At 35.1% G+C, this 11055-nt stretch overlaps 1 protein-coding gene and 1 pseudogene across 3 annotated transcripts; one reads left to right on the plus strand and one right to left on the minus strand.

Annotated features, from left to right (window-relative positions):
• The first annotated feature begins 3184 nt into the window (after nt 1-3184).
• Nucleotides 3185-7914, plus strand: LOC144575424 (transcription factor LHW-like). 2 transcript variants are annotated; one of them, XM_078325563.1, is made up of 10 exons: nt 3185-3577; nt 4563-4778; nt 4869-4950; nt 5227-5268; nt 5360-5419; nt 5527-6459; nt 6583-6684; nt 6997-7152; nt 7246-7371; nt 7469-7914. In XM_078325563.1, the coding sequence occupies exons 1-10, from the start codon at nt 3477-3479 to the stop codon at nt 7625-7627; spliced, it is 1977 nt and encodes a 658-aa protein (XP_078181689.1). In that variant the 5' UTR covers nt 3185-3476; the 3' UTR covers nt 7628-7914. The 2 variants fall into 2 exon arrangements, with proteins under 2 accessions (XP_078181689.1, XP_078181690.1); XM_078325564.1 differs by having other exon boundaries at nt 7012-7152.
• Nucleotides 7915-8347: 433 nt separating this feature from the next.
• Nucleotides 8348-10054, minus strand: LOC144575745 (E3 ubiquitin-protein ligase PUB23 pseudogene; annotated as a pseudogene). The gene has a single exon (XR_013518516.1). The product of XR_013518516.1 is annotated as an E3 ubiquitin-protein ligase PUB23 pseudogene (transcript).
• Between the last annotated feature and the right edge of the window lie 1001 nt (nt 10055-11055).

Raw genomic sequence — 11055 nt, forward strand, 5'->3', positions numbered from 1 at the left:
CATATTTGATTTACAAATTTTTTTGGTGTAAATTTGATAAATCTAAATACGAATTTTCATGTATATTTTCAATAGAAAAATAAAAAAATTTAAAATTTTCTGTTTTAAAAAAAAAGTAAAAAAAAAAAAAAATTGGTAACCGTATATTATTTATGTATATGTATATGTATATGTGTATCAGTGTATGTGTATTTTTCTATAATTTTAAATTTCATATTTGATTTACAAATTTTTTTGGTGTAAATTTGATAAATCTAAATACGAATTTTCATGTATATTTTCAATAGAAAAATAAAAAAATTTACAATTTTCTGTTTTAAAAAAAAGTAAAAAAAAAAAAAATCGGGAACTGTATATTATTTATATATATGTATATGTATATGTGTATGTGTGTGTGTATTTTTCTATAATTTTAAATTTCATATTTGATTTACAAAATTTTTTGGTGTAAATTTGATAAATTTTAATACGAATTTTCATGTATATTTTCAATAGAAAAATAAAAAAAAATTAAATTTTCTGTTTTAAAAAAAAGTAAAAAAAAAAAAAAAATCGGGTTCGGTTAACGGTTAACCGAACCAACGAATCCGGTTAACCTTTAACCGGACCCAAACCAAATTTCCGATCAACGGTTAACCGGACTCTTTTAAAGGGTCCGGTTAACCGTTAACCGGAAATTTGGTCCGGTTAACGGTTAACCGGTTTGGGTAGATTTCAAATTCCACAGCCGGTTCGGTTATTTTTCTATGGTACTATGCATATCACGGGTTGTTACCGTGCTACGGCTCTATTTTCGAGTTTTCAAATCCTGACGGTCGATCCGAATCGTTCATCTTGTTCTCCATATTAATATGTGTTTGGAGACCAAATTTTACATTTTTTAAAAAAATTTTACTATTTTTTTAGATATTTAGAAAATCACTTGATCTGAAAATTATGGACCATCCAAAAACAATGATTTTCAATAAATCTAAAAAAATAGTAAAAAAATTTCAAAAAATGTAAAATTTGATCTCCAAATACATATTAATATGGAGAACAAGATGAACGGTTCGGATCGACCATTAGAATTTGAAAACTCAAATATAGAGCCGTAGCACAATGTCAAATCGTAATATGCATAGTACCATAGACTCACTCATATTTTCTACCTAATCAACTAAGAAGAACATAAATTAGACTTCAAAAATAAAGCACAAGATACTATTTTTTCACGAAGATCCCATTTTTCATTTTTTTTCACAACTCTCAATTTTTCTGTATTAGATATTTAGATGTAACTTTAGAAACAAAATATAAATTAACCTCGATTAGAACTTGAATTTGGTTATCTTTATTTTCTAAATTTTGGCATTGTAGGCTAAAATTTATATTATAATATTTTTCTCCAGTTAAGCTATTTTTCCAATTGTGCCACTTTTATTTTCTATGGGATGCAAATGTAAATTATGAGATGACCTACTTAATAAATTAGCACATTATACGAGGAGAACTACCTACTTGTACTTTATCAAAAGATTCGTATTGGTATGGTATACTGTCAAACTACTGCCAATTGAATACGCCTACTCTCTGCCAATTGTTACCTATATACCTCCTTGTCCCTAGTTAAAAAACCAACAGCATTACCAGCTACCTAAAAAGAAAAGACTGATAATCTTTTTTTTAAAATAGACCCTAAGCTTTCGTCCATTTTTAGTTAATCCAGCAATTGAATAGATAGAGCGACAACCTCTGGCGCTGTCAGCCTTACGTATGATAGAAAGTTTATTAAAGAGACTTGTTCTACTTGGATACCGAGCTATTTCTATCCATTCGAGAGAGGGCCCACATTTCAGTAAACCTATTGTTAAGTCTCCTTCGTGTAGACCGGATCCAAGGTGTAAATTTACCGTATAAGCTATATAAAAAACTTGTACTGTTTCATGAAAAGAATAGATACATAAATTATTATTAAATTACAAAAAGCAACCTTTTCTCCCAACTTCAGTGGCTCTTCAGTAAATTTAAGCGAAATGAGGTCTTGTTGTTTTCCGCCCTCAACTCCTTCACATACATAAGCCGACAAATGTGATGGTAGTAATGTAAATTTCATGGATTTGATGGTCGTTATGACGCTCTTCCAACCAATTGGACGGCTCAGATCGGTTTCACCAACATAGAATCTTTCGCTTCTCCGAGGGAGCAGTAGAACGGTTCGTACCCGATAAGCAAAAGAAAGACTTCCTGGACCTGGAGCACAAGATAAATAGCAGTGGATTCCTAACGCTAACAATTGCTAACAATTGAATTGAATGATCGATGAATAAGTAACTCCTATCAGATTTGTTTAGAAAAAAAAAAAAATTGACTAATGAATACGATTTTTCTGTGGTACGCGTAGAACTAAACTACTGTCTATGTAGATTTTTTCAATAAATATTTAATATGCATATTAAAATAAAAATAATTTAGTATTTGATACATTTATAATATTTGTAAAAATTAGATAAAATAAAATAACAATACGGACTTAAAAGTTGAATTAAGATAACAATATGATCAAATATAATACAATTGTAGGCTCTCTTCAGTCAATAAAATAAAACTAAAGAGATAATAGTAGAAAAAAAGAGTAAAATCCAGTGTTGTTGACTGTCTTGGAAGTTGGAGTATATTATAGCTATCACTATCTTGAAAGCTAGAAGTCACCTGTTATTAACCGAAGGAAATCAACAACGAACAAAAGGTAGTTAAAAGACAATATTTGTTCCGAATTTTGCTAAACATTAGTCCTATAGTTAAAAATGAAATGAATTTGAGTTATTTATATATACTTTTGTCAAATAGCAAAAAGAGTTGGAAAGAATCAAATATTTATTATCTGGACCCAATAAAATTATTTATTGATAAAATTATTTATTGATAAAATTATCTGAATTCACTTATACAGACCGAATCCGTATATAAACCGCATATGAAATTCTTGATGCGGCTTACTGCCACAAACACATATATAGCGCATATGCAGCCCTATAGGCCACATTTTAAAACACTCTAATTAACGGAACCGATCTAAATAATATGCTTTAACTACGATTAAAAAAGAATAAAGTATACGGATGCTCCAAGTGCAAGAGAAATATTTCACCTGAAGTGATAGTTTCTCAGAGAGGACAAAGCCAATTCTCTCTCTCATACCTTCTATATCCCCATTTTACCCTTGTCAAGCGAACGATGATGACAGCACTATTCCGAGAGAAGCCCTTCTCTCTCTCTACCTCCTCCTAAACTACTTTCTCTCACTTCCTCTCTCTCCTCTGCGAGCTTCCCTTGATGCAGCGTCGGAGTACGGCGGCGCTAAAACCCGACCCCTTAAACCGTACTCAGAAGTCTCCGCACTGTACTTACAGTAGAGCTGATAAATTGTACTCCGAAATCTCAGTTCACCTCTTCTAGAAAGATTAACCCTATATCCAAGGCGGAAACCAAAATTAATGGGGAGCGAGCTTAGAGAATCGCTCCGGCGAGTATGTGTAGAGATCGGCTGGAGTTATGCTATCTTTTGGAAAGCGATCCGTGGCATTAACCACCAAATGTAAGTGTCTGTGGCGATCATTTTTTTATGTGATGATATTTTTAAGATTTTTTTGTTAGTGGAAGTGGATACTGGTGGATTTATTAAGGTTATATATTCGATACCTTTTGATACAGTGTGATTTTCTGAGAAAAGGTACTGATAGTTACGGTTTGTTCGGGCTTGGCTTTTGCTTGTTGCATTAATGGCATTTATTACTTTGTTCCTCTCTGTACCTATTTAAAGTTTTCTTCTTTGTTTCTTTTGAGTTCATTGATGGCAAATCATTAGTGAGTAACTTAAGGCAGTCCCCGCTTAACTTGGATTTGAGTATTTGTACCAAATGTAAGCTTGGAATTTGGAACCTTTTGGAAGATTACTAATTTCTGAATTGCTGATTCAATCTAATTATGTAGTTCACTTATTCTATATTTGCTAACTTTAAGGAATTTGCTATAAATATTCTTTTATTCGTTGTAAATTTCATGCGAATCCTACACTTGCAGCAACGATAGTTGCTTTATTCCTTTTGGAAACCTAGTGGAAGGTCCTGTTCTTGATTCCTTCCAGCTCTTGAATTCTTTTAGTGTATATTAGCAGTAACTTAGATTTGAAAAAGGTATTCTATTCAATTTTTGCAATATAGCATTGGATTCAGATTCTTCTTAGGATTGTGGTTCTTATTATTATTTCATTAGGTACCAATTTTCCAAATCGATACTGATATTTTTGGAATAAAGTACCTTTATTGCTTGAAACTGTATCAAAAGCTAGATACAATTAATGGAATCTCTGGTTTTGTCATAATTGCTACTATCTCTATTTAAACTTAAAGATTATTCTTTTGAAGTTTACACAATTAGGGTTTGCTTGAATTAACTATTTTTACACCAAATGTCAGAGTCAATTAGGAAGCTGTCAATGTGTTACACAGTTGATTTTAATATTTTCTTCCCAGTTTTATCATGTCTGTCTTTAAGTTTTATAGAATACTTCTGAATTTTAGGCAATTGGTATGGGGAGAAGGATATTGTGAAAGAGTAGCAGGTGTACCAGCCATTTCGGGTTTTGAGGCAATGGATTTACTATTGAAGGAAAAGGTGGCACAACGAAATTCACGGGAAGGCCACTCAACTGAGATGGTTGTGGCTCGGACAGATGACAGACTTAATACCCTGGTCTATAAGTTAATGGTGCACCAGGTCCATGTCCTTGGCGAAGGGTATGCTTCACTGTGGTTTATTTCTATCATCTCAACTCTTTTTTTTGTATGTTTGTGGTGTTATGTTCTAAATTAGTAGACCCTTTGTAGGATTATTGGACATGCGGCTTTAACCGGGAATCATCTGTGGGTTCTTCAGGATAACCTTAATGATTATGTATCAATTTCTAAGGTTAGTAAAACATTTCCTTTTCCAAGTTGGTATGTATAAATGGATATTGAGTTCATTCCTTTTTTATCCCTTCCTAGAAAAGTTAACTTCCATTATAGCTCTGCTATGATGCTTTGCAAAACATGCGTTTCACTATTTTGAGCTATTTGAAGTGTATCAGTATTCATGTACTGTGTGAATCATGGCATAACACCAATTGCACAACTGCTTGCTGTTCTGTGCTTATGCTTCTAGTTGAATTAATTGACAAACTGCCACCAATTGTTTGTATTTCAGGCATTATCAGAGATGAAACAACAGTTTTGGGCTGGAGTACAGGTTGGCAATTTGTTCTGATTTTGTAATAGATTATATTCAGGGATCTTCTTTTTATTCTTGTAGATCTAAGGACTGTTTATTGTGGTAGCAGACTGTTGCCGTGATTCCTGTGCTTCCACATGGTGTCATTCAGCTAGGTTCATCAAATATGGTACAATCTCAACTTCCTTTTATTCAATTCAAATATGAAACAGTTCATGACTGCGTATCCTTGAAAATGAGGATTCCTTTTTAAATAATGATGATCACTATTTGTAGGTTATGGAGGATGTTGATTTTATAACACAAGTAAGGTGCATGTTTGCCTCACAATTGGGATGTAATACGATTTTAGATGAATGTGGAAGGTTCTTACCTCATGGAAGCCAACCCAATCAGATGCTGGGTGGTGAATTGCCATTACAACCAGATACAAACTCAACTTTGAATTCAGATTTGTTCTATACAAACTTGAAGCAGATAGAGGAACAACTACTCTTTCCAAGTTCTGGTGATTTCAAATCCAAATCTGTCAATGAAAAATTTCGCGGAATGTCGATCAATGAAAGTTTAAAGCAAGAGAATCTACTGTGCACCCCTTTGAAGAATGAAGGGAGTGACCTCTTTGACATATTGGGCCTTGAGCATAGAACAAGGGGTTTTCATGGCAGATCAGATGCCGTTTATTCGACCAGAGAGGCCATGTCTGCAGGTTTACCTGACAATGGTGCGGGTCCCACTATCAGTAATTCAAATGAAGAGGATGTATCCTTTGGTGGGTTATTGTCAGAAACTGACCCAGACCAGCTATTAGATGCAATTGTTTCAAATTTGAGTGCACGTGGAAAGGGCATAGTGGTAAATTCAAACAGGGGTGGTTCGTCTTTTAGTGGGCCAACCTGTTCATATGGTTCTGTTGGGTTCGATTGTTCTACCATGAAAGTTAAATCAATGCCTGAATCGAGTTCTGTTAAGAGCGAAAGGTGTGAGAGTAGTGACAATAAAAACTTGGATTACAAATCGCAAGTTAGTCTTTGGGTTGAAAACAGCGGTGGTGTTATTGGGCCTGATAGTAAGAGAGGAGATGAAATGGGTAAAGCAGGCCGGAAGAGACCCCGACCTGGTGAGAACCCACGACCCAGGCCCAAAGACAGGCAACTAATTCAAGACCGCATAAAAGAGCTTCGTGAAATTGTCCCTAATGGGGAAAAGGTACAACTTGTTACTTCCATTTCATATTGTACATTGAGAGTGGCCCCTGCAGAAACAAAGTTTCATATATTTTGAACTTCAGATTGTTGACACTGGTTTTTGTTTCTGGTATCATATGAGCAGTGTAGCATAGATGCTCTGTTAGAGAAGACTATAAAGCATATGCTTTTCTTGCAAAGTGTTGCTAAGCATGCCGATAAGTTGAAAGAAGCTGGTGAACCGAAGGTACTTAAAACTTTATTGCCATCATTTTTATGAGGTTATCCTTATTGTTTGAAGTGGCCATATGAGCAACAAAGATCTCTTGCTTATGTCAGCCATTTTGTAGTGGCAATGTTTTCTTAAAATTTGAAATAATTACTAGTTTGAAAAAAAATGCCAACTACATCACTGTGCATTAATGACCAAATACCAAATGTGGATATTGTGTATTTATATATTCAAGTTCATGGGCACCAACCTGTTCCTAAAATAGCATGGTAATAAATCTGATGTGTATTTTTTTTTCTTTATTTGTGGAAATTAATCAATATATAGTTGCAATTAATACAGATAAGTAGTAAGGAAGGAGGACTCTTGCTTAAGGATAATTATGAAGGGGGTGCAACATGGGCATTTGAAGTTGGCACCCAGTCGATGACTTGTCCCATAATTGTAGAAGATCTCAGCTCCCCTCGCCAGATGCTCGTTGAGGTATATTATCTATATGAGAAATTCGTAGAAGATCTCAGCTCCCCTTTTCAGATTTGTTGAGCTTATTTTTGTTTTTGGGTTGTATTTGGACAGATGTTATGCAAGGAAAGGGGTATATTTTTAGAGATAGCAGATCAGATAAGAGGGCTTGGGCTGACAATTTTGAAGGGTGTCATGGAGGTTCGCAAAGATAAAGTTTGGGCCCGCTTTGCAGTTGAGGTACTTCTTTTGTTACATACAAATATTAGTGTACCATCTTTGACCATAGATTGATCATACTGCATAAATATAATTAATTTTTTTTTATATAACACAGGCAAATAAGGATGTGACGAGAATGGAGATATTTCTCTCTTTAGTCCACCTATTGGAACCAAACGCAAGTACCAATCTCCTACCAACTGCTGCTGATAACAATATCACTTTACCCCACAATGGATTCTACCCATCTATTCCTGCTACTGGTCTTCTCTAATTTATTCAAGAGAAAACATTTTCTTTGCCTTATTGTACTTACGGTCTTCAGTGCTAACCTTGGAGTGAGGTTGTAAATTAGGGGCTGCTGGTGGTGGGATTCTTTTCTAAAATCTTTGATGTGTTGTAAGTTAATTTGTTTGTTTTCTAACCCTAGCTAGCTTCTTGTTGGATCTTAGGAGTTGGTGCCAAGAGATGTAAGAGTGGTTATAGTTTAAGGGGTTAGATTAGGAAATTTGTGATGTTATAATTATGGGCCTAGTATAAAATTTGCTTAATATTTTTCGATTTCCAAATTTTATAGGAAATTTTGCACCTATTTATGCCCTTGCAGAAAACCATAAAAATTTGATGGTTATTGGAAATTTCGCAATAATGGGATCATGCCTCTAAAGAACATATGAAATCCCAAAAAAAAGGATAATAAATTCTATTGTAAACAATACCTCTCGTTTGTTTTTCTTTCAGACAAGAATTAAGCTCTGCAGATTATTTGCAGAAATTATCATCTCTATATCAAGTACTTTAATATAGACCTAAACTTGATTGGAATCCTAGTGACTTTTTAATTCTTTTTCTCAATCTCTAATTTTTGTTTGGAAAAAAATATCCTTAAAAAAATACTGCATAATTGAAGTTCTCTCTCTTCAAGTCGGCAGGTCATCTAAACCCATTTCAAAATGTATAATTCTTTGACTTCTAACCACACATTTACGCAACGTTTGGTAAGGCCCATGTTGTACCGATTTAATTAAACGTACCTTCAAAATTACAACTGATATTTCTTACATTTTGGGCTGTAAATCTTATTCCCCTAAAATTATACAACAGTGGTTATTTGAATCTTCATTGTTTGTTGCCTTTCGCCCATCTGTCAGTATATGCCCGATTGATTCCTTTTATCTCATGGTGTGCAAACAGACAGGAAAGAATTAAAAGTGCCTAATAATTAACAAAACTCTCAATTAGCATGTGAAATTGTTCACCTTTTTTTTTTTTCATTCCAGGGCATAAATTCATGCCCAATTGAATCGAGAATCAATTACAAAATTCATCCCAAATAAAAATTCCGGAACTCTATCAATTAACATCTGTGCCGAAAACTAAATTTTAACAAAAAAAATAGAGAGAAAATGAATTCTCAGATGGCAATCAACAAGAGGGATACAAACTTAAGAACTGAGGCAACAAACAAGAGCTATTTCTCCAGATATTATGGTGCATTTTTAGTATCTCCATTGATTTCTCCTTGGCCTTTGCTCCGCAATCCTCTGATTGCAAAACCAAACAAAGCTTGCCAACTGCTCCTACTTGCATCATCTCGTGCAAAACCGCCGGCGTTGCCACGTGTCGTGCAACCAACCATAGAATCCTGACTGCCCGTTCACTGGCCAAATGTGAAACACTGACAATTTTCCTTGACACGATTGCAATGCCGGCTGCGTGACCTGCCACCTCAGCCCTGCCCTCAGCACAGCCACATAACCGATCTAAGACCACCAAAGCCAATTCGCAAATGCGCCTCTCAGGCTCATCTAACAACATTTCGATCAATACTGGTACTGCACCAGCACGTACCGCCTTGACCCGATTTCTTCCATATGGGCATAAACCTGCTAGCACGTACAAGGCACACTTTGTCATGATTTGGTCACGTACTGCATTAACCAACTCCTTGAACAGCTCCTGTTGCACATTCACAATTCTACTTGGTGAAACATGTTCGGTGATCGATCTGAGAAATTGCACTGCATGTGATCGGATGTGGTTATCGGATTTTTGCAAAACTACCGCCAATGAATCCATTATGTCGCTGTATTTTTCAATTACTTCAATGATATTTTCTTCTGAGAGTTGAAGAGAGCACAGGATAGAGAGCGCATCATTCAGCAAATTTTGCTCTGTAACTAAAGAGGCCAAGAAAACAACCATCCCAGGTGTGGATACCACATTCCGGCGATTCGTGTCACTCTCCGAAACTATATTTTTTATCTCTCTTAACGACTCAACACGTGTTACTGGCTTCTGTGCCGAAGCCAAGAGATGGGTCAGATGGATCGGATCGACAGGTGGTTTTGGTGTAGGTGGCGGTTCATAACCATGAATGGTGTTAGCAGCACACCACGATTGGATGAGGCGGCGGAGCGTGTGGTTTGGAGTTAGTATTAAGTCCATCAAAGGTTGACGTGTCACGGGACACGTGTGCGGCTTGTTGGTTTCAATCCATTTTTCGATGCTTGATCGATCGTAGGTGATGCCGGTAATGAGAGCTACCGGATCTTGCATAAGTTCAAGAGAAATGGGGCAGAGAAAATAGGCAGGTATCTCTACTTGCTGCTGTTCCATTTGTGTAAAATGAGATAAACACTAGCTATATTGGTTTTTGTGAAACAAGAGATTGATTTGAATTGTATTGGAGTTGAAAAATGGATCTGAGATGGAAGTGTTTTATAGGAGGTTGAGATTTGAAGAGAAAATTTTCGAAGTCTACGCGGAAGAGAGAGAGCTGATCGCAAGGGAGGTCAAAGGCCTCTCTTAGACTACAATTATTTTTATTAATTAATGTTAATTTTTTAATATTGAAAATCTTTGGTTGGAGAGGAGTGGGAAAGGGTTAGTGTTTTTTTGTGGTGCTGTTTCTTGTAGTTTTCTTTGTGGTAGGTTACTTGCTTAGGAAAACTTGTAGGTTAAAATTTAAATATAAATCAAGTTTTGCAATTACGTAAGTATAATTATTTTAAAATATTGACTTAGCTACTTAATTAGCACAAATTGCCAAGTTGAGCTATTTTATATGAAATGTAATTTGAAATTTTGAGTCTTGATGTAATGTCAACTACATATCAAAATATTAAACCTAAGGTAAAAAAATTTACAACTTGGCTTGCCAGTTGTAATCACTAATGTATATTAGTTGACTAAAAATTAACTTGATCTCATAGTAGATATCTTGTATTTTGAAAAATATACTAATGAAGAGATACACACAAAGTTACATAGAGCCTATAAAAATGTGGATACAATAAACAGATAAGATGCCACAAAGCATCTCCCAGACAAAAGGAGTAGGAGAGTGGAAGCTCCGAATGGTTGACAAAGCGTTTTAGATTAGAAATTTTGAGGCGTGGGGCCCACCATTTGGGGCTGGCTCTCCTCTGTGATTTCCTTCAATTCTTTAATTTAATTAAATAACATTATTTATTACTTCTGACCTTTCGCTCATCCTCTCATTTTGCCTTTGAGATTGATGCACTATGCCATTGGTATCAGTATGGGTCTATGTTTGACCTCGCCTTGGACAAATAAACTACACTGTTTCATATATGACCTCCCAACTTAATATAATTCATCTATACAGTGTAGCAGTATTTGTATACTATCCTTGTCAGAACTGATTTCTTGCATAGACGTTGATTTTCCTTTTTTGGT

This window comes from Carex rostrata, chromosome 24 (assembly GCF_964058835.1).
Source record: "Carex rostrata chromosome 24, lpCarRost1.2, whole genome shotgun sequence".
NCBI lineage: Eukaryota > Viridiplantae > Streptophyta > Magnoliopsida > Poales > Cyperaceae > Carex > Carex rostrata.

What these genes read in the sequence shown, in the direction of transcription:
- LOC144575424 (XM_078325563.1), top strand. Translation starts at nt 3,477, where the DNA reads ATGGGGAGCGAGCTTAGAGAATCGCTCCGGCGAGTATGTGTAGAGATC. An exon ending in GTCCATGTCCTTGGCGAAGG is followed by an intron (nt 4,779 to 4,868) that starts GTATGCTTCACT and finishes GACCCTTTGTAG; the next exon opens with GATTATTGGACATGCGGCTT. An exon ending in TTGTCCCTAATGGGGAAAAG is followed by an intron (nt 6,460 to 6,582) that starts GTACAACTTGTT and finishes TCATATGAGCAG; the next exon opens with TGTAGCATAGATGCTCTGTT.